We start from the raw sequence: 23,692 nt of genomic DNA, 5'->3' as shown, positions 1-23,692 counted from the left end.
CTGACAGACAGCAGGGGATTTGTGTGTGTGCGCGTGTGCGTGTGTGTGTGTGCGTTGGCGTGTGCGTGTGTGGAGGATTAGGCAACCAGATCTCCATCACAGCACACGCCAGTGGAGGATTCTCAATCCAGCCGGAGCTCTTTTAATAAAGGGGATATTGTTATTTAATGATGTGAAATGAATGATGAGGTTTTTAAAAGGGGACTATATAAGATGTTATTGGCCCCTGTTGGGGCTAGGGGTCGGGGTATGGGAAATGGGAGGAAACAGGGCAGAGTTATGGTAAGCCAGACCATCATTTCAGGAGATGGCATCTCACGTTCTGTTAAATGTGATGCAGTTACATTGCTGCAGCGTGCATCACTTGCGCAGTCGAAAATATAGATGTATATCTTAGGGTACATATGCGTTCTTTCACATGAGATCCACACTGCAGTGCCAACTCCTTAATAGATGTGTACTGTATGCTTTCATACATGCACTCTCATAATCAAGTAGTATATCATGTATTTCTTCATATGGTGTTGTAGCAGTAACAGAGATAATATTGGTGCTTTTTCCATACAGCTACGTTTAACCCGCCCCCTCTCTTTCCCATAGGCCACGGTTGGCCTGATCCGTAACCTGGCGCTGTGCCCAGTCAATCAGGCCCCACTGAGGGATGCTGGAGCCATCCCCCGATTGGTCAACCTGCTGCTGAAGGCTCACCAGGACACCCAGAGACACGCCTCCAGTTCTCAGCAGACATACCAGGTCAGTCACGACACCATTCAACACATAAGACTCACTATCACAGGAATGCCACTGTCATAATCCATAATGATAGAAGTTATGTCACCTTCACCACAAATATGTAAGTCACTCACAGTTACAGCACATATACAGAGTGAGTCACCTCCGTTGCAACCCACATACCACAGATGAATCCAGTCCATTACATGCTAGCCATATCACACAATTCAAACACACAGAACATCCCAAGGCAACCTTCTTTCAACACGATGCACATCAAATCACAAACATTCCAAGACTGCATTCTCTGTGTTTGAAACAGTTCCTCACACTGTAAAACAAGTAGGTTGTATTTCAGACTCAGTAAAAGGGTGCCATGTGCCACACAGGGTCCCAGCAGGATAGTCCATGTGGTCACCACCATGCCCCAGCTCCAGCACACGCTCCATCCCAGAACTCTCCAACCCAGTGTAGGCCAGTTGGCTTATGGGGAGACTCTGTGACAGAGATCCATTTCAGTCCACTGGCCCACTTTGAACTCTGAGCTGCACAACAATACTCACACGTATAGACAGAGAGCTGTGGTTAGAGGGAAAATACGAAATGTGGGCTAAGTTCGTGAGAGACGACCAGGGAGTTTTTCACTGATTCGTTGTCTGTAAAAGGTTTACTTAAACTTGAGGCAGGATACGCACACATACACACCCTCTCAAGTCTGTTACTGATTTTATGCGGTTTTGAAGCCATTGGGAGCTTGGCCAAATGATTTGGGATACAGTGCTCTCTGTATGATACAGTGCTCCGTTAGTGTCAAAGTTGTATTGTTAAGATTGTCAAACCAGCTTACATGAAGTAGATCAGACACACACACACACACACACACACACACACACACACAATGTTAAATGATGAAAACAAACCCATATATCAAAGTATCGTCACAGAGGATTTCACAAAGTCACACACACACACACAGTTCCTAACTCTCTTCCCCACTCTCCTCCCAGGATGGTGTTCGTATGGAGGAGATAGTGGAGGGCTGTACAGGAGCCCTGCACATCTTGGCTAGAGACCCCGTCAACAGGGGAGAGATCGCCAGCATGCAGACCATCCCACTCTTTGTACAGGTTAATGTCTAACACATTGAACTCTCAGTTGGTGTTGTATGCACTTGTGTGAGAGAAAGTGGGGAAAAAAAGAGTGAAAATGAGCGAGTGTGAGTACTTGTGAGTTTTGGTGTATTTCAGCAGATGTGTCTGAGCTCTCCCTCCCTCTCTCCATCTGTCCGTAGCTGTTGTACTCGTACGTGGAGAATGTGAAGCGTGTGTCTGCGGGGGTGCTGTGTGAGCTGGCCCTGGACAAGCAGTCTGCGGAGATGATCGACGCAGAGGGAGCCTCCGCCCCGCTCATGGAGCTGCTGCACTCCAATAACGAAGGCATCGGTCAGTCTCTTCAGAAACAGCAGCTTACGCTTTAGTGGATTTTATACAGCTCTCTTTTTTAAACAAACACTTGGGCTTTCAACAAACAATCATATATCTGTTCTTTAAACAAAGACTTGGGCTTTCAAAACAGTCCCATGTACAGTGCATTCAAAATTATTCAGACCCCTTGACTTTTTCCACATTTTGTTACGTTACAGCCTTATTTTAAAATATATTTAAATGTTTTTTTTCCTCATCAATCTACACACAACACCCCATAATGACAAAGCAAAAACAGGTTTTTAGAAAATTTTGCAAATGTAATTCAAAATAAAAAACGGAAATATGACATTTACATAAGTATTCAGACCCTTTACTCAGTACTTTGTTGAAGCACCTTTGGCTGTGATTACAGCCTTGTAATCACTGGGTATGACGCTACAAGCTTGGCACACTTGTATTTGGGGGAGTTTCTCCCATTCCTCTCTGCAGATCTTCTCAAGCTCTGTCAGGTTGGATGGGAAGCGTTGTTGCACAGCTATTTTCAGATCTCTCCAGAGATGTTCGATTGGGTTCAAGTCCGGGCTCTGGCTGAGCACTGAAGGACATTCAGAGACTTGTCCCGAAGTCACTCCTGCATTGTCTTGGCTGTGTGCTTAGGGTTGTCTGAGGTCCTCAGTGCTCTGGAGCAGGTTTTCATCAAGGATCTCTCTGTACTTTGCTCCGTTCATCTTTGTCTCGATCCTGACTAGTCTCCCAGTCCCTGCCACTGAAAAACATCCCCACAGCATGATGCTGCCACCACCATGCTTGACGCTTGGCAATCAGACCAAAGAGTTCAATCTTGGTTTCATCAGACCAGAGAATCTTGTTTCTTATAGTCTCAGAGTCTTTATGTGCTTTTTGGAAAACTCTAAGCGGGCTGTAATGTGTACCATAAAGGCCTGATTGGTGGAGTGCTGCAGAGATGGTTGTCCTTCTGGAAGGTTCTCCCATCTCCACAGAGAACCTCTAGAGCTCTGTCAAACTGACCATTGGGTTCTTGGTCACCTCTCTGACCAAGGCCCTTCTCCCCTGATTGCTCAGTTTGGCCGGGCGGCCAGCTCTAGGAAGTGTCTTGGTGGTTCCAAACTTCTTCCATTTAAGAATGATGGAGGCCACTGTTCTTTGGGACCTTCAATACTGCAGACATTTTTTTGGTACCCTTCCTCAGATCTGTGCCTCAACACAATCCTGTCTCAGAGTTCTACGGACAATTCCTTCGACCTCATGGCTTGGTTTTTGCTCTAACATACACTGTCAACTGTGGGACCTTATATAGAAAAGTCTGTGCCTTTCCAAATCATGTCCAATCAATTGAATTTACCACAGGTGGACTCCAATCAAGTAGTAGAAACATCTCAAGGATGATCAATGGAAACAGGATGCACCTGAGCTCAATTTCAAGTCTCATAGCAAAGGGTCTGAATACTTATGTAAATAAGGTATTTCTGTTTTTTTATTGTTAATAAATTTGCTAAAATGTCTAAAACCTTTTTTCGATTTGTCATCATGGGGTATTGTGTCTAGATTGCTGAGGATATATTTTTTTTTAATCCATATTAGAATAAGGCTGTAATGTAATGGCATTTGGAAAAAGTCAAGGGTCTGATTACTTTCCGAAGGCACTGCACATACAAATAGACACACACACGCACATGCCTCTCCTACACTCTTACAAAAAAAGGTGCTATCTAAAACCTAAAAGGGTTCTTCAACTGTCTCCATTGGAGAACCCTTTGTAGAACCCTTTCCACAGAGGGTTCTACCTGGAACCAAAAAGGGATCTACCTGGAACCAAAAAGGGATCTCCTATGGGGACAGCCGAAGAACCCTTTTGAAAACCTTTTTTCTAAGAGAGTGTACACACAAACCTCCTCACTTTCTCTCTCTCTCTCTCTCTCTTTCTCGCTCTCTCTCACACAAGCATATGCACACAGACCACAACCAAATATGACATCTTTCTCTATCTCTCCCTGGGCTCTCTCCATATCCTTTTAATAATGTGTGCTGACTAATCAAACATGATATCTTTGCCTCCCATCTCTCTTTGCCCATCTCGTTTTCTCAATGTTGTCTTATGTACCTCATTAGCATTTTGGGTACTCATCATAACTGTCATAGCATAGAGGCAATGACAAACAACCTCTTGATATCGCTTCCTTCTTCTCTCTCTCTCCCTCCCTCACTCACTCACCCTCACCCACCCCCTCTTTCTCCCACTCCCTCTTTCCATGTCTCCCCGCACCTCTCCCTCACAGCCACCTATGCAGCAGCCGTTCTCTTCCGTATTTCGGAGGACAAGAGTTCTGACTACAGGAAGCGTGTGTCCGTGGAGCTCACCCACTCACTGTTCAAACACGACCCTGCAGCCTGGGAGATGGTAAGCCTCTGCCTCTGACGCCGCCTACAGCCTGGGAGCGATCAGTACAAGGATCAGTAGTGGCTGGCCCTGTTTGAACACCTTTAAGGTTCATCTCAGTTGTCTATAAGGGCTTGACTGGCTTCCACCCTTGGATTGCTTTAAACCAATCCAATATTTCTCAGATCAGTCATTGCTTCAGGGAAGAACTGTATCAAAATCCAAATACACACAAGTGGACATGACACAATCGATACTGCTCAGTAATCTATCTGTATGTTTACCTTTCATGCTCGCATTACCATAAGAATGAATCCCCAATAACTAACTCTATCTAGTGTTTGCACATCATTTCAAAACCTGCATGCCTAATGCACTAAGTATCTCCGAGCCCCACACATCGCCACAGGCTCCCAAAGCTCATTGGATAATTACCGCCATCGAGGCTCACCGATTGGATTAGTGGCAGATCTGGCATAGGTTTTAATCAATCACATCGAGCTGGGAACCTGCTGACTCATCAGATTGTCAAGGGGAACAGAGACAGGGAGGCCCAAAGCAGACAGGTCTACTGTTTACACTACATCCACCATGAGGAAGTATTGAACTCCAAAGTGTTAGATTTACTGACTGGGCGTCGTTGGCACCAGATGTAAAGTTATCGTCTGCCTCTGTCGTTTTTTAGAAGGGCATTATCCGATAAAAGTATAGTGTTGAAGTTAGAATGGTACATATTTACTTCAATATTTCTCAATCTCGCTCTTTCTCTCCAGGCCCACAATGCTGTACCCATGCAAGCTGCATACTTGGCGGATGGTGAGTGTGGACCAGTCCTATACTACAGTACAGTACACCAATGTAACACCACTGTTGTATATGATGCTAGATTATAAACCAGGTGGCTCAAGCCCTGAATGCTGATTGGCTGAAAGCCATGGTATATCAGACCGTATACCATGGGTATAACAAAAAATGACTATTTACTGGTCTAATTGCGTTTGAAACCAGTTTATAATAGCAGTAAGGCACCTCAGGGGTGTGCGGTATATGGCCAATACACCACGGCTAAGGTCTGTATCCAGGCACTCCTCATTGCGTCGTCGGTAAGAACAGCCCTTCGCCATGGTATATCAGCCATATACCACACCTCCTCAGGCCTTAATGCTTAATTATACTACTGCAACGAACATCTTACATTACACTACTGCGTTTCACCAAAAAATGGCAAGAGAGAGATAGATCGATGAACCAGAAGAGAGAGAGGCAGAGATGATTTGACACCCACACACAAACCAGAGTCGGACCTCATTTAGGTTAAGTGCCACTTGATTGGTTTCCTGTCACAGTGGCTGTGACGAGTGACAGTGGACTGTGTGCACCAGAGGGTGATCATTAAATCAACGTGCAAGCATTGTCACAGCAAAGTCTGCCCTCGTCTCACTAGTCACGCACACACACATTTTTTAACATAATTGGGGGGGGGGGGGAAATCGCAAATAATTGAGTTTCTCTCTCATGTACACACATACAGATACAAACACACACACACACACACACAATAGTGAGCATCAGAGAAGAGGAGGAAAAGGAGAGGCATGTGTCTATAGATAGCCGGAGCAAGGTCTTGTCCTTTTCCCCTGAGCAGTCCTTCAGACCCAAGGGAGTGTGGGGGACCCCTGTTGTTTATATAATGCACTCGGCCCCCTGGCCGCACTCCAGAGAGTGTGTGTTTGTGGGTGTGTGTGTGTGCGTTCATGTGTGTGTTTCTCTCTGATGTGTCTGCTCCCGCCATACCCTGGAGAAGGGGGAGGGTGTCAGGGGGGTGGTAATGGGGGAGGAGGGGTACACTGTAGGATGTCAGTGGGGATGTCATTAAATTCACGGAGGTATCTGTCTATTTCCCCTCTGGTCACATTTCCATGTCATTTCCATTAACTGGCCATCTATCGTCGTCAAGCGATCTCCCGCACTCTATCCCGCTCTCTCTCTCTCACACACATGCTGCTGAGTTGATACCCACTCTCTCTTTTCCACTGCTCGGCTAATTCTCCTTCCTGTAATTGCGTAACACTTCTCTATAGAAAACACTGGCACTCTCTCTGTCTCTCTCTGGGGAATTTATATTAGTTTTTTTCCCTAGCTCTATCGGTCACTACTATCTCTTTGCCGTCATACAGCGGATTTCTCTAGCTAATCTTAGGTCTCTGTCATATGTCCTAGTTGTGAATCTCACTGTCTTCCTCTCCTCTCATCCATCCCTCTCTCACCCATCCCTCTCTCAGTAAATCCTCATTTCAATATCTTTAATTATAATTCTGAACTCTATCCCTCATATATCCCCCAGTGTGTGTGTGTGTGTGCGCACGCACGCGCGCGCATGCATGCGTGTGGTACACTAGTCCCCATCCTTCCAGAGCACTGGGTCCTTTCGATGCTGATGCTTAATCCATAGCGCAGTGCTCACATTATTAAACAGGGTATGAAATAGCATTAATGGAATAGAATAGAGGTGAAGGTGAAGAGATGATTATTCCTGTTCTTCTTTCCATCCGTCACAGGAAAACGCCTGCCGATGGGAGCAAAGCTCATTTCTGACTGCCTGTCTAATAATTTGGATGCTTGTCTGTCAGTGTCAATACTCCAAATGAGCTTGCCTCTCTGTTTGCCTGGGTATTCTATAGTTGTCTAATTTCTCTCTCTTTCCCTCTCTATCTCTCATCTCTCTCTCCCTCCTTCCCTTAGAGCTGGATGGAGGCTACCCCCCCTATAGCTACTCTGACCTGGGCATGGGCGGGATGCCACTGGAAGCAGAGATGCATGAGCAGTACATGCCTGAGATGGTCTACGATCCCCGACAGGCCTACCCAGAGCCCCTTTAACACACAGGGCCAGGTCAGTGATGTAGATGCTACCCAGAGCCCCCTTTAACACACTGGGCCAGGTCAGTGATGTAGATGCTACCCAAAGCGCCCTTTATCACAGGGCCAGGTCAGTGATGTAGATGCATACACACAGCTACACAGAGCTCCTCTAATGCACCGACTCAGCCCGTACTTTCCCCCAGTACACACATTCACACAGACACTCACACGCCCAGAATGGCAGTAAAACACAGCTCTGTAGTTATATAGTACACAAATTAATAACTCAACATACCATAATTGCAACGTTTTAAGACCACACGAAACATTGGATTATGTCTAAATAACTGCCTCTTCCATTGAAGGCACAAAATGGAAAGGGTGAAATTGGCGTGAACACCATGGAGGGACAGCTGAACGAGGATTTCACCACAAAGGGAAACTCCTATTTCATGGGGAGACATTGGCCAATCAGGGGCTGTTGTCAGAAAACACAAGAAAAAGAAAAGAAAAAAAACAATAACAAGAATTTAGTGTTCCTCAAAATGAAAAGTTGCTTTGTTACAGTTAATGTGGAGGGAAATTGAACTTTAACTTGTAGATGCTGTGTTGGTTTTAGGCGTTTCCTTGCATATTTACATTGCAGGTTATTATTATTTTTCTTCATGTGTATAATTTACATGGCGGTATGCAGAGCCACATACAGTAGTCCTCAACAATAACCAGTAACATTGAGTTCAGACAAGAAGTCCTGTTCGCCACATTATGAGACCGGTGGCTAATTGGAACAGCAGCAGTCCCTGTGCTGCCTATAACTGTCTATCCCCCCAGTCCAGTCCATGATCCAAACTGCTGCTGGGTCTGAGGTTACGAGACAAGCACCCTGTCCCCTGAATGTGTGTCCACAGCCACTCTCTCCCAGCCGAGTGGTCTCCCAGGCACACTAAACTACAACTTCAGCTGGTGCGGTTGGTTCACCTCTGTTCCTGTGGACCGGTCTTGCTCACCAACAGTTATAGACACTCAACCGACACAGTATACATATGCATCGCGGACTAATACATTGTGCTTCAACATAAAACGTGTGTATGATCCAAAACGTCATGTCTGGCAGGCCCGCACCCTTTTACAGCTACTACAACTGACGTTTCCTCAAAGTATGTGCGTCGTTGTGGAGGTGTTTTTCTTTTTATGTCTTGATTTTTTGCGGGGGTTGGGGAGGCGGGTGGGGAGTTCTGAGGTAAGAGGCAGGGGAAGAATGCCAAAGAGATGTATTTTGTGACGATGATAATCATATAGCTTTCTGTTTATTTTCTATTTTGATTGGGTGGGGGGGTTGTGTGGGGGGAAGCAGTAATCGTGATCCTGTTGTTTGTAGATTGTGTGTTCTGTAGCGACCCCGCTGCACATTCCTACCTTCCAAACGATAGAAAAGGCAAAGAGAAACGAGGGATGATAGAAGGATGATGTTGATAAGCGATGAGTGTACCATACGAATGAAGGGGAAATTAACACTATGAATATGAATTTTTACAGAACATTTTTAGTTTGAAACTTTTTTTCAAATAAAACAAACTATATTAACTAGCCTGTCTCCTGTGTATTTGTATGGCTAATTGGATCCTATTTAGCCCTGAGGTCATTGTTGCTTTCACTCACTTTCAGTCAAGCAAGGTCCAAACCCCCAGACAATAAAAACCATTGCAGGCTGGTGGTGAAGAATCCAAAGGAAACTGTCTCACAGCGCCCTCATGTGTCCCTAAAAAGCAGGATATCTGCCTTCTCAGAGTACCACATTCACGTTTCAAATAGTAATAACAACCCAAAGCTTATGATAAATATACTGATAACTGACCCCTATTCATCTGTGCATGTAACGGAGGGAGATCGTACCGGATAAACTCAGCCACAGCTTGAAACGGTGCCATTGAATCGGACCCGGGTTACGGCTCCACTGTTAACCTCCATTACTGTGCGTCACACATGCCAAGTGAGAACCAGTATGAAATAAAGTGTATAAAGAGAAGGTAGAGAAACAGCATTGATTATAGGGATAGGATTTCTGGGACAACATAAGAGAAAGGAGGCAGTGTGTGTGTGTCAACTTCATACAGTATAGGCCTACTGCCACCAAGTGGTTGTTGTGATAGCTCACAGCTGGGCAGGGTGTCTGACATTTCCATCTCACACCTGACTCTTTACTATTTGGAATGCATGAAATTGAAGGAAAAAGTTTACAGTGCACCTCAGAATATGAAGATAGGTACAACTAGAAGTTGCCCTCTTGCTAATTAAAGATAGTGTTTTAGTTACACATAATGCAGATGCTTAGATTATGTGTGGTATAGTGTCTTCCAATCCTCCCCCAACCTTGCATTCAAGAACAAGATTTTCAGCCAGAATGATTGTTGCTGTCATAAGAATGTATAAATCGCCTCATGTAACACAGCATAATTCGATACCATTACAGAGAAGTTCTTCTAGCCTGCCTCCATTTTGATGTACACTCCAAGATCGTGGATAAATGAAGATGTCTTAGTCAGGCAGTTCACCAGTGGCAGTGTCATAATACCCATTAAACCTAGCGGTCAAACAGGAAAATGATTCCAATCATTTTCCCACCATACATTTTTCCCATAGGGGATTTTAGAAACACTTAAAATAAGGGCTGTGTTTCATGTAGGCTTACCCTGGCCTGACGTTTTGATAACCATATAAATCTCTCTCGGACAAGGTGACTTTTATCAATATTTTTGCCTCTATTTACTCTCAAATCCCTGCAAGCTCCTGCACGTCATCTCTAGCTGACACCTTTGCTAACAGGTATCGTGTCAATTTAAAACTTGCACAAGACACAAAATAGAAATGTTCAATGAAAGATTTTAAAAAGAAATTTGTGGTATCCAATTGGTAGTTACAGTCTTGTCTCATCGCTGTAACTCCCGTACGGACTCATGAGAGGAGTCCTGTGGCGGGCCGGGCGTATGGATGACACGGTCTCCAGGTTTACGGTGTGTTTCGGAGGACGCACGGCTCTCGAGCGCAAAGGGACAAGGACATCCCTGCCGCCCAAACCCTCCCCTAACCAGGACGACGCTGGGACAATTGTGCGCAGCCCCATGGGTCTCCCGGTCGAGGCCGGCTGCGACAGAACCAGCTGCGACTCGAACCAGGACCTCTAGTGAATTCATTACTACATTTAACTAACATTAGATGGCATATCCTTTTTGGTGTGTAAATACAGGCAAATAGATTGATTAAAGTCACCTTGTCCTAGAGAGATTTACAGTTATCAAAAATCTGTCAGAAAAAAAGGGGGAAAGCTTGCACAAAACACCCATATTTTAAGTGTTTCTAAAAACCCCTATGGGAAAAATGAATGGTAAAAAAAACGATTGGATCCATTTCCGTTTGACCGCTAGGTTTTATGGGTATTAAACTAATTGTACGCTGTACAGTAATATCACAGATAGATGAGACAGATATTTTACCGGATGTATAAATGTGAGACATCCGGTTGGCGTTTCCCCTCACTACCAAATATTGTAGCGAGAGGAAGCCCGTTTGCCAGCAGTGGGAGAAGATTAAGCTAGATGGATTTTGGCCGACATTCTGCTAATTTCTCATCAATGAAACATTTGATCTTCATACAGTTTTCTGTTTCCAAAACTAGAATCTATAACAAACAGAGTGCACTAAGTTTCGTAGACTTGACTTACCTAATTGTTTATAGAGATTACTTTGTTTAGGACGAGTGCCCTAGATAGTGGGCGTTTTCCTAATGAACGTCATGCAAATTCAGTAAGGCACAAATGGTCTTCATCCTCTTCTTGGCGGTAGCTAGCTTGTCCCAAGTAGATATGTAGCTGGCTAGCTAATTCACAAAAAAAATAAAAATACGTACTTGGCTTAAATAGCTAGAAATCGATTTCTTTGCAAGTTTTCCCACTCCTAGTACTCCTTCTGTGAATCAACTTTTATCATGATAAGAAACATATGTCATCAATAAATACCTTGTTGACTGTAAAATGGAAAGGGAAGAAAATCCCCTTTCCAGTTTCCAACAGATGTTGAAAGGTATGTAATAAATAATAAAGATGCATTTGGAGTAATTACTGCATGGTGAGGCACACGTCGGTGGTTGTGTAATCAGTAGAGTGCTGTATCCATGACTACCCATCGAATCAATCAAAGCAATGTTCACTGATAGATAAAACATGTTAGCTACCAGTAATGAAACAAATCTATAGCTGGGTTTAATACGACTAGCATGAGGCAGCATAGCTAGCTAACATTACTGTAGTTTACCAACGTGCCCAGCCATATTACATTCAAGGTCATCCCAGGGTATGCTGCACAATCAATAGAACCCATCTGTGACACTGGGTCATTGCAAAGTAATTTATCGAGTTGTAGAACACCATTAAGTACCTCTTAAATTATGTTAGATCTCTGTAAAACATTTTATAGGCAACTAGGTATGTTCTGTTGCCCTATGATCAGATTAAGTAAGAATACCACAAAATATAGTCTACTATAATTATATGCATCTTCAGAAAATTGACAAAACTCAAAAGGTTGTACATTTATGAAATGCCTGTTAACATGGTGAAAAATGTAGAACATATCAAAACCATGAAAGTAGAGCCTTTCCTCACATTATGCATGCATCCCTTCAATGGGATAATGGTACAAAAAAAACACCATGTGTCGCATTAGCGGAGAGCTTCAACAGATCTATCAGCTTTACGATGGCAGCAACAGAAAATGTTTCATAGGATAAAGTGTGTGTCTTTATTCTAATGTACTGTAGAGAGTACATTAATTCATACAAACGCTGTTCGTCCGTGCTCATCCATGTTCTAGCGATTTCTAGCTCTTCGAGTAAACAAATAACTTACGTCCAGTTCTCTCAGATGTGCGGTCCTGAATGATTATCTAGCTAAACTAGCTAGTTACTCTGCAGAATCGGATTTATTCAGCTACAGTTAACGTTAGCTGAGAAATATATAATAGTGTATATATCGAGCTAGCTACTATTCCTCTCTTCTTGCCCATGAGAAATTATAACATGTACCGTATTAAGAGAAGAGTAACGGGTTAGCTGTTAATAACCTCACTCAATTACATTTTACTAATAGTCTCCACTATTGATTCGCAAAATGACAACTGTTAACTAAGTTAGTCGTCATCTAGTTTCTTACAGCTAATTTAACGTTATTGATTTAGCTAACGTTAACTGTTCCTCAACATGTTTTAACGGAAAATAGCTAGCCAAACAGTTAACGCCCACTACAAAATGTTTTAATATCTAATGTATATAACATGTATAACAATAAACTATATATTTGTAACTTACTTTTCTATCTTGGTGGCGTTATAACGGTCTCAACAACAAATAGTTACTTAGTTAGCTACATCAACTCAAGTGTTGTTGTTTTTTAAATTAACAAACGAGGAATAGTCACATGCAAACAAGCATACATACAAACTATTTACATTGCCAGGAATCCTAAACAAACAAATCATATTCATTAATAATACAAGTTTTAACTGCCTTTTTGTTTTTCATTTTAGTTAAAGTAGTGCCATATTGTTGAAATTAATTTATAAAGTTAAAAAAGTTAGGTTTTGTTTTAGACCATTTGCATTTGTGAATATGAAATGTACCTAATATTATTAGCAGTTAAATTAAATATACTACATCTTTATCAATGTCAGAATTTCTGAAATAAATCATTAATTCAAAACCATTTCACTGTCTTTTGTATTTCTTTACTTACCTATTATTTAGCTAATACCTTTTTTGCACTGTTGGTTAGAGCCTGTAAGTAAGCGTTTCACTGTAAGGTCTACTACACCTGTTGTAATAGGCGCACGTGACAAATAAACTTAGATTTTATCGTCTGCATCTCATTTTGAACTTAATTTGAATATGATAACGATGTATTTTATTGACGCCACGAAGCCATCTGACTGACTAAATCAACGCGACTTTGAAAACCCCATCTCGACACTTGATCCCACCTACTCGGCTCACTGTCCTCCCATTGGAAACGACAGGATTTGTTTCCCCCGACAGGACGTGGTCTATCTCAGTAGAACATCTTTGGTAATATTGCTGTCGCTAATATGTATTATCACAACGGGTGATTGCATTGAGAATTCACTTCCTGGAACCACTCGTTAGTGCCCTATTGTCCCCACCCTGCTCTCCCCGCCCAGAAGATGTTTCGCCTCTGCCCCCTCCGGGGCAATAGGTAGCCCAGAGTGGCTCCACCCCGAATAAATTAGGGAGTGGGGTGTCTCGCTTTCTTTGCCATCTCTGGTACAGTGTACATTTTACATCTGCACACTTCCATCTTTACTGCTTCAGCAAATCTGTGCTGCAAGTGAAGGGTGTGAGAGTGAATGCAAGAGTGGAATATCAATGGCCAGCTTGAAATGTATAATACACTTCAGATGAAGGAACTACCGAGAACGAAGAAACAAATATGAGTTAAAACGTCAAATATCAAACGAATGGGCTGCTAAGAAATTCAAGTAAGTGAAGCAATCTAGCCAGCCTAATTAAGCTAACTTGCAAGGGTTGCCAACTCTGGCAGGCTAACCCAGCTAGCTAGCTCGCTACAGATCCTGTAGTTAGCTAATATGACAGCCATTAATTAACACATTAGCCGAACATGATAGCCATGATGAGCTCGCGCCATGTATGTCATTTATATAGCTGAGATTCATAGCTAACGTTACGTTAGGTTAGGATGTATCGTAGCCATGCTTTATTACAAGATGCTAGCTAGTTGAGCTGTTGTGTATGGAGCTAGCTAGTTATCCTTTTGCAGCAGGGCCGCCGCGATGGCTTCAAGTTTGTATGCTAATTGGTTAACTAACTAACGTTAGTTTGTCAGCATGCTATCTAACGTTAGTCAACTAATTGTTATGCTAACTATTGGCTAATCTGACCTAGCTACCGATGACCAGGTTTATTTGGAGATTTCACACGATTGGATTACTTAACGCTATCTACAGTCGGCTCATTTACATTCCACAGCAGCACTGACCAAACGTTAGATCTCTGCTAACTAGATAGGCCAACTTGCTAACGAAATGAAGACGTCATCAATAACAATGTCACATGAGCCCAGAAGGTTAACATTTATTAGATGGCTAGCTAGCTACGTGGTTTTAAATATATTAATAATAAGGGAAGCAGTCAAATCAAAGGGGACCACCTCTACTTAGCTAACTGTTCTAGTTGACAAATTCATGCTAGATAACATTATCAATGGATGAGACTGAAATGTCACTAGATGACTCTGAAACATGTTTTAATGCATTATTGCAGGTGGTGACAGTTTGTATCTGAGAACAAGACTTGTTCAGTGGGTCAAGATGCCGATTCCTCCCCCTCCCCCTCCACCCCCAGGAGGCCCCCCTCCACCCCCCACCTTCAGCCAGGTAAGAACTTATTGAAGCCTGGAATGTGTCACCTGTAAATGTTTCCTGTGCAACTGTGTGGGTCTAAGAGAGAACTGTATCAATCAAACCTATGATGGGGACATATTTAATGGGTTTGAGCCATGATGAAGGCCTAACTCCAAACCATGATGTAGGCCTAGCTCCAAACCATGATGTAGGCCTAGCTCCTGTGTAGTTCATATGAATTAGTGGTCCAACCAACTTGACATCTCGTAGGTCCCTTTTTCAAAGGGATTTATATTCACTGGTGTTGTGAAGCTGAATTTGTTTCACCTTGTGCGGAGAGCACTACTGAAATCTGGAAAAAAGCTGTTCTCGTGGCCTGTGATTGTGCGTGCTATCCTCTCCCTGACAAGCCCAATCAGAGGCTGTGTCTCAAATGGCACCCTATTCCCTTTTTATAGTGCACTGCTTTTGACCAGGGCCCATAGGACTCTGGTCAAAAGTAGTACACTATATAAGAAATAGGGTGCCATTTGCAATGTACTCAGAGCCCTTCTGGTTTATTCAAGTGATTAGCGCTGCTCGCTCAAGTAATCATCCTCAACATCTAATTCACATAATGAGCAGTGGACGAACCAGGCCTATGCAGACAGGGATGCGTAACGCTATGGATTTATGCAATGGGCAACTAATTAATGACTTGATGTGAAGGACTCACGAAATAGAAATCTTATTCAAATTAATTGTGCTGTTAGCCCCTATCAAGAACAAGTTCTACCCGGCTAATTCCCTTGCACCAACTGTGACATGGCTTTCTGCAAGCTGTTACCTGTCAGGCTATGTATAATCTCGGTTAGTTACGGGCAAGTCTGTGAGCCAAATAACCCCAACCCCCCCCCAAAAAAAATCCCAAATTGCCTGTGAAATTGTGATTCGTCCAAAGCACCCAATCTAATGCTGCTCGTTATCTCACACATCCCGTTGTATCATAACAGATCTACTGTATCGTTTATGTAGTCAGTCTGTTCTCCGGTAGCATAAAGTGTGCTGTGGTGAGCAGAGGACACACACTCTCTCTCTCTTACCCTCCCTTCGCAGGCCAACACCACCCCACCCAAGCTCAATCGAGATGAGGCCAAAGGCAGAGGAGCCCTGCTCGGTGACATCCACAAAGGGGCCAAGCTGAAGAAGGTTGGCGTGGTCAATGACAGGAGCGCACCCATCTTAGAAAGTAAGGCCACAGCACCACTAAGGTTCACCCTGGTGTCTCAGATCTACTATTCTGGTGGTGTTTTACTGACTCATATGATTGGATAGAAGTAAGAAGCACAGAACTGATGAGGCTAGGGTAGTGCATGGAGCACACTCACTGGGGGTCAAGGTTTATTTCGCAGGAGTGAAATGGGAGACCGTGAGGGTAATTATACATGTGATAGGTTACTATTGTAATGTATGTAATTGAACCTTGTTTTCCCTGTCCAGAGCCTAAAGGAGGTGGTGGTGGTGGTGGTTGTAATGGAGGTGGAGGAGGCTCGTCAGGGGCCATTCAGCCAATGGGAGGTCTTTTCCAGGCAGGTGTGCCTAAATTACGACCAGTCGGAGGCAAGTATTTAATATCCTAACTGTTATGGTGTCACTTACAAAGATTTCCCCAAAAAATCTGGACCGCTGAAGGACTGGTCCGTTAAACTTATATCGGGCGGAGGGTTTAGAACAGCAATTTAATTCCCTTCCATTATATTTATTGCTGACAAGTTTGGGAGCAAGCTAGTTCGTCAAAGCACGATTGCAATAGGTGAGAAATGAGCACTGGTTTTTGACTGCGTAGGTAGGGCAGACCGTCAGGTTTCAGGGTTGTCATTGGGCAGGGCTGTTATAGATCTGACACAGGCACGGCTGAAGGAGATTTGCTGATTCACAATGAGTTCCCTAACCTGCACGTCTGCATTGGTCTTAGATTTCATCATATGAAGGGCAGGGCCTTACCATCTGTCAGGGAGAAAATATTAGAAAATGGATTATGATGACTAAAATAACCTAATAATACTCTACCGTTCTGTATTTACTCTGCACCGAGACATGTCCTCATGTTTCTCTGTTCATGTATACATTCATCTTCATATAAATTGCTGATGACGTGACGTGACACTTTTTTTTTGGTGCAGATGGCTCGGTTGGCAGGTCAGCCCTGACGCCTCCTGGCACGCGCCCCGCTGCTCCTCGTCCTCCTGTTCGGCAGGACAGCACAGAATGCTCAGCCCAGCAGGCCTCTCCCCCGGAGCACTCCCGATCCCAGAGGCCCTCCCTCCCCGACCTCTCCCGCCCCCTCAGCGGAGGCAGCCCAAACAGTGGCATGAAGCACAGCTCCTCCGCCCCTCCACCTCCTCCCCCTTTTTCTCGCCGGGGCAATGCACCCCCTGCTCCGACTCAGAAGGCGGCACCAGCTGCCCCCTCTTACAACCGGGAGAAGCCCCTCCCTCCCACGCCAGGACAGAGGGGGGACTTCCCCGGTGCCGGCCCGCAACAGCGCCCCTCTGCCTCCTTCTCCCAACAACAACCGCCGGCCCCCGACGTCAGGGGGCTCCTCAGCATCCTCCTCTTCCTCCTCTCTGGGTCCACCTCCTCCCCCGTACCGCCAGCCCATGACCAACGGCCCCTCCAGCCCGGTTAACGAAGCCGCCCCGGAGCTACCTCAGAGACACAACTCCCTCAGCAAGAAGCCGTCGCCCGGACCTGGACACACTCCAACCCGGGGGCAAGCTCCACCCCCGCCCCCCTCCCCCTCCCCGCCAGGCGGACGCCCACCCCCCTCCAGTCCGTGAGCCCCCCGGCAGAGGAGCAGGTATGTTTTTACCATTGCTCTCCTTGTTCCTCTACCTGTAATAGGGCTGGGTTAGGGCCAGCTTTAATGCTTTCTACTGTTTGTTATGCATAGTTCAGTTACATAATTCGGTCACATTCTCGCTGTGCTGTGTCGCACTCTATTTATTTTTTTAACCTTTATCTCCTCTTGTCAATCACCTATCATAATGTGAGGCAAGCGAGGAGAGGTGATTTGTTTATTAGTGTAGAGATGAAATGACTGTCGAATAAGCTGTGGCAAGGCGTGGCGCCTACAGTCAGTATGGTGTCGTGTCATGACAGGCCTACAGTGTTTTTCTAGCGTTCCTGTCTTGCTGTTGTGTTGTAATGACTGCTGGTTAGCCAGTGTGGCTGCTCTGTTATTCCTTAATGACCGTATCGTTTGTTGTCTGTACAGCGCCACCCCCGCCTGGGTCCACTCAACGAAACGGGGGTCGGGATGCCCCCCCTCCACCACCCCCCTACAGAGGTAGCCCCTCAGAGCCTCATAGCCGTGGCAAGCCCCCCCCTCCTCCCTCCCGTACCCCTGCCGGACCCCCGCCCCCTCCCCCACCTATCCGCAATGGACACACCTCCATTTCCCGCTCCTTTGTAGGTGAGTCGTCTTCCTCATACTGCATCACCTGACCTCAAATTCGGTTTCCCTCTACATTAACAACCAACTCTCATTTTGTTAGCCAATCTACTTTGGAGACTTTTGGAATGTATAAAATGTTTTAGTCCTAGTAAGTATTGAATCTGTAAAAGTGAAGGGAAAACTATACATCTGAGTTTGGTAAAGGGTAAACTGTCTGTATTTTATTTGTTATATAATACGTTTTTATTGGCTCCTTCGGGTGGATGACATTTTGAATTGGATCAATACAAAAGAGAGGAATGAACTACCATCACTTCACTCTTCCCTACTGTTCTTTCCGTCCTCTCCCTCCCTCTTGCCCTTCGTTGACCTTCAATGGCCTTGACCACCAACCCTGACCTGTCATCTTCCGAACTTTCTCTCCCTACAGATGACTTTGAGTCCAAGTATTCTTTCCACCCACTGAATGACTTCCCTGCTCCGGAGGAGTACCGGCACTTCACCAAGATCTACCCCAGCAAAGCCAACAGAGGTGAGGGCTCACTTATCAATGTGACACAATAATGCCAATAAATAATATGCACACATTTTACACACACATTTTCTGGTGCAGAGTACAACATTTTTTTTTTTACATGAAAGGAATAGCAATATTTTCCCATAGGCCTATAGTTTATTGTAACAGTTTATTGTTTTGACTGTGTCTTTGGCAGTGATGAGGGGAGCTCCACCTGCACCACCTGTGGGAAGGTGAACACTGTGAGACCACTTCACTTCTACTGTACAGGAGACAAGGGTTACACACACACACTACTTTCTCACATAGAACCTACAGCATATAACATACACTGACACGCTTCTCATTTGATAACATTCCATTTCACTTAAGCTCCATAAGCATTCACTCACGCGCTCGCCCTTGAGAATAGCCCAGGAATGTTTGCTATGGCAGTCATGCTCCATTTTGAAGGTGGAGTTGGCAGCTTACTTACGCCATTCCCAGCCTGTGTCCGGGTGGGTGAACTTGACGTGTTTTGTCACAAAGGCATACTTAACCCATTGATGGTGTTTCCAGGCTCGTGTGTGTGTGTGTGTGTGTGGACGGGGAACACTTTGACACTGGTATGAAAGACATTCACCTCCATACCACACAGACTGTTGCGATTGTCAAAATGGGAAGAAAAAAAGGTCATCAAGAGTATGCACTGTGAGAGCCCACATCACCATGAAACGGGAGAACACCAGTGACTCTACAGCCTGGTTCTAAGTGTCTAAAGGTGATTGACTTTTTGTGACCACTGCACCCCTTGCTGATGTAGGGAACTGCTACTGTTTGAAAGTTCTCTCAGGTATACGGTTTGTGGAACAGAGAACTGGAGATGATGATGATGATGATGATGATGGTGGTATTGGAAAGGCATTATTAGATGAGACTCTCTCCAAAAGTGCCAACTGAGTCGGACCTGACCTGGGAACAGCACATATTCCCCCCATCCTTTCTCCCTGCTGCAAGGATGTCGTCGTTTCTCTTATGAATGGTGGAATGGACTGACAAAAGCAATAGTTTCATACGTTCTCTGTGAAAGTTGGCAGTAATCAACACCTGTGACAGTGACGATGGTTGGTTTGTGAAAAAGTCTTCCTGTTTAGAATGATGATGCACATGTATGGGATCTTGCAGCGAGGAATCTCTCCCTCCCTTCCTCTCTACGCTGAAGAAAAGTCTAACCAGATAGCTGCATGTTGTCTTTGTTTTCAGTTTGTCTGTCTTGACAAAATGCATGAGGGGTGAGCTTGTTAGTTGTCCTAAATGCACAGCAGAAAGTTATTATGCCTTCTAACACTAGTCTGCATCACTGAAACCATTTCACGACAACTAACTCATACAAACACTACAACACTCACTAGCTTAGTGACGGAGCCTTTCCAATGCACTGCATGCTACAGGATGCTGAAACAGTACGTGGACACGAAAATACTAAACCTGAACCCAGGCAATGAGTCGGAAGCAATCCAAGAGTTTATTGTTCAAAATTGATAGAGAGAAATTATGTTGAGGGGTAAGTAAATGTATGCTTTCAAATACAAACCTTATCCTGGAACTCGGCAGGATAAGGTTTGTTGATACCCACAATAGCCACTTGGTGGCAGTATTTGATGTTTTTCCATAGGGAGACGTGGGACCTACAGTATATGCTTGTGATGCAGTACCCCTTCAATTTGTATTTTTTTTTTAAAACATACAAAGTTGTGTATTATGGATTTGGCCAATGTTGAGTGATGTCTGTGTACCGAATTTTGGGATCTTCTGCTGAGGGTCGAATGGACAAACTAATGACAACGGCCATGTTGTTCCAACTCAATCATAGTTGTCTACGTTCTGTTTTGAAAGAAAAAAAAATCGACTTGATTTCCCAGAGGAACATTTCTGTAATGTAGTCCTTACATTTCTTTGCTTAATGCACTTGTGACCACAAGCCTGAAACAAATGCACGTTGTTACACAGGGAGGTGAATCTTTAAGGCTGGTACCTGTGATTTTTGTTCATGTGTTGTGTGGGTTTAGTCTTGCTCCTTATTTTAAAACGGCCCTGCACCGTGACCGAACCCCCTTAAACTGTCACTCGCTATTTAATTTTTTTTTTCAACCCTTCGCTGGTCTTTTGCCTTATTATTCGCTGTAAGAGTCAATTCAGGATTTGTAAAAAAGAAAACAAAGCTATTGTAAGTTTCTACACCTCATGGGTAATACGGTAGTCATGGCTATTGTTCTACTTTTATGTATAAAGCTTGTAATATAGTGAATAAAACGGGGATAGATAACGGCAGGCTTTCGTCAGAATCCAGTGACAAACTGTTAGTCTTCTGCCTTCTGTCCCCCTTTAGATATTCCCTCTGTGTCACAGAGGGCCTGTGTGGCCATTCAACAGGAGCAGTATGTACTCACATTGAGAGAACCTCCTTGTTCGTGTCTTCTCATCCCCCATTTCATACTTTCATAATTATCTTAATCCAGGCCCTGGTTCCTTCTGTACATTTCACCCTTCTGCGTCAGACATGTTGTACCAATTCAATGAAAATGTCGGGGGGGGGAATAAAGTATACTTTTCCTGTCTCTGTCCAGTCCATTGTCATCTGTTATTAGTGACGTTATGCAATAACGTGTCACAGGTTTTGGTTGAAGGGATAGTAAACCCACATTACAAAATTACTATTTGGTTTTATTTTAGGGGGTAGATAAATTGTCTGCATCATTTACATAAAAAAAAAAAAAGTCCTTTATGTTCCACTAATTGGAGTAAACTAATGGGCAACAACACTTAGCTTATACACAAGTATGTGGACACCCCTTCAAATGAGTGGATTTGGCTATTTCAGCTATACCTGTTGCTGACGGGTGAGTAAAGTTGAACGCACTGCCATGCAATCTCCATAGACAAACACTGACAGTAAAATTACCTTACTGAAGAGGTTGGTGACTTTCAACGTGGCACAGTCATAGGATGCCACCTTTTCAACAAGTTTGTCAAATTTCTGCCATGCTGGAGCTGCCCCGGTCAACTGTAAGTGCTGTTAATTGTGAAGTGGGAACTTATAGGAGCAACAACGGCTTACCTGCAAAGTGGTAGGCCACACAAGCTCACAGAATGGGATCGCTGAGTGCTGAAGCACGTAAAAATAGTCTATACTCTGTTGCAACACTCACTACCGAGTTCCAAACTGCCTCTGGAAGCTGTCCATCAGGAGCTTCATGAAATGTGTTTCCATTGCTGAGCAGCCGCACACAAGCCTAAGATCACCATGCGCAATGCCAAGTGTCGGCTGGAGTGGTGTAAAGCTCGCTGCCAGTGGACTCTGGAGCAGTGGAAACGCGTTCTCTGGAGTAATGCATAGTGCCAACTGTAAAGTTTGGTGGAGGAGGAATAATGGTCTGGGGCTGTTTTTCATGGATTGGGCTAGGCCCCTTAGTTCCAGTGAAGGGAAACCTTACCGCTGTGCTTCCAACTTTGTGGCCACAGTTTGGTGAAGGCCCTTTCCTGTTTCAGCATGACAATGCCCCCATCCACAAAGCAAGGTCCATACAGAAATGGTTTGTCGAGATCGGTGTGGAAGAACGTGGCTGGCCTGCACAGAGCCCTGACCCCAACCCCATTGAACACCTTTGGGAACAATTGGAACGTTGTCTGTGAGCCAAGCCTAATCACCCAACATCAGTGCCCGACCTCAGTAATGCTCTTGTGGCTGAATGGGGGAGAGCAGACATTTCCATATATTTTTGTTAGCTGCATGTGTGACAACTCCATGCAATTAGTATATTTGAGTTTAGCCATAATGTTTTATTTGTTCTGTCTTTTCTCTTGGATTAAACTGAAATTAAAACCAACTTTCTACAGCTTATTTTAAAAATAGTAATATTTTAGAGATGATTACATTTTCAAATAACCAAAAGTGAGAGGTTGTAATCTGGAAAAAGGCCATTCTTGAACAAGAGGTGAGACATTCTACTAATCTGTTAGAGAACCAGTTCAGATTTAAGTATAACTTTTGTATGACTGAAGCCTTTGGTGAGAGATCTAATGCTTTAATATTTAATCATTTCTGCCCCCCGAACCATGCTGGTTAAGTGTACCTTGAATTCTAAATAAATCACAATGTCACCAGCAAAGCACACCCACACCACCTCCTCCATGCTTCACGGTGGGAACCACACATGCGGAGATCATCCGTTCACCTACTCTGCGTCTCACAAAGACACGGCGGTTGGGAACCAGAAATCAAAAATTTGGACTCATCAGACCAATGGATAGATTTCCACCGGTCTAATGTCCATTGCTCGTGTTTCTTGGCCCAAGCAAGTCTCTTCTTATTGGTCCTTTAATAGTGGTTTCTTTGTAGCAATTCAACCATGAAGGCCTGATTCACGCAGTCTCCTCTGAACAGTTGATGTTGAGATGTGTCTGTTACTTGAACTCTTTGAAGCATTTATTTGGGCTGCAATATCTGAGGCTGGTAACTCTAATTAAATTATCCTCTGCAGCAAAGTCAACTCTGGGTCTTCCTTTCCTGTGGCGGTCCTCATGAGAACCAGTTATCATAGCGCTTGACGGTTTTTGCGGCTGCACTTGAAGAAACTTTCAAAGTTCTTAACATTCTGCACTGACTGATCATGTCTTAATGATGGACTGTTGTTTCCCTTTGCTTATTTGAGCTGTTCTTGCCATAATATGGACTTAACTTTTAACAAGGCACACCTGTTAATTGAAATGCATTGCAGGTAACTACCTCATGAAGCTGGTTGAGAGAATGCCAAGAGTGTGTAAAGCTGTCATCGAAGCAAAGGGTGGCTACTTTGAAGAATCTCAAATATAAAATATATTTTGATTTAACACTTTTTTTGGTTACTACATGGTTCC

The 23,692-nt window shown here is 44.1% G+C and overlaps 2 protein-coding genes across 4 annotated transcripts in view; both read left to right on the top strand.

The window, feature by feature from the left end:
• LOC106600820 (junction plakoglobin) overlaps nucleotides 1-9,005 on the top strand; it is a 63,132-nt gene extending 54,127 nt beyond the window's left edge. For all 3 annotated transcript variants that reach the window (XM_014192516.2, XM_014192517.2, XM_045714999.1), the window contains exons 10-16: nucleotides 601-753; nucleotides 1,740-1,859; nucleotides 2,024-2,174; nucleotides 4,457-4,578; nucleotides 5,331-5,373; nucleotides 7,300-7,449; nucleotides 7,784-9,005. In XM_014192516.2, coding sequence (XP_014047991.1) covers nucleotides 601-753; nucleotides 1,740-1,859; nucleotides 2,024-2,174; nucleotides 4,457-4,578; nucleotides 5,331-5,373; nucleotides 7,300-7,436 — 726 coding nt within the window. In that variant the 3' untranslated portion in view covers nucleotides 7,437-7,449; nucleotides 7,784-9,005. The remainder of the gene's footprint in view (nucleotides 1-600; nucleotides 754-1,739; nucleotides 1,860-2,023; nucleotides 2,175-4,456; nucleotides 4,579-5,330; nucleotides 5,374-7,299; nucleotides 7,450-7,783) is intronic.
• Nucleotides 9,006-13,705: 4,700 nt separating this feature from the next.
• On the top strand, nucleotides 13,706-21,393 carry LOC106600821 (WAS/WASL-interacting protein family member 2). The gene is given in 10 exon segments (XM_014192520.2): nucleotides 13,706-13,961; nucleotides 14,764-14,876; nucleotides 15,939-16,071; nucleotides 16,323-16,442; nucleotides 17,006-17,376; nucleotides 17,378-17,644; nucleotides 17,646-17,682; nucleotides 18,100-18,297; nucleotides 18,710-18,811; nucleotides 18,993-21,393. Coding segments are annotated over 9 exon segments (1,335 nt in total). The 5' UTR covers nucleotides 13,706-13,961; nucleotides 14,764-14,810; the 3' UTR covers nucleotides 19,034-21,393.
• Nucleotides 21,394-23,692: the final 2,299 nt, after the last annotated feature.

The sequence above is a fragment of the Salmo salar genome, chromosome ssa03 (assembly GCF_905237065.1).
Source record: "Salmo salar chromosome ssa03, Ssal_v3.1, whole genome shotgun sequence".
NCBI lineage: Eukaryota > Metazoa > Chordata > Actinopteri > Salmoniformes > Salmonidae > Salmo > Salmo salar.
Note: the sequence above shows the minus strand (reverse complement) of the source record. Positions and strands in the feature narration are given on the sequence as shown.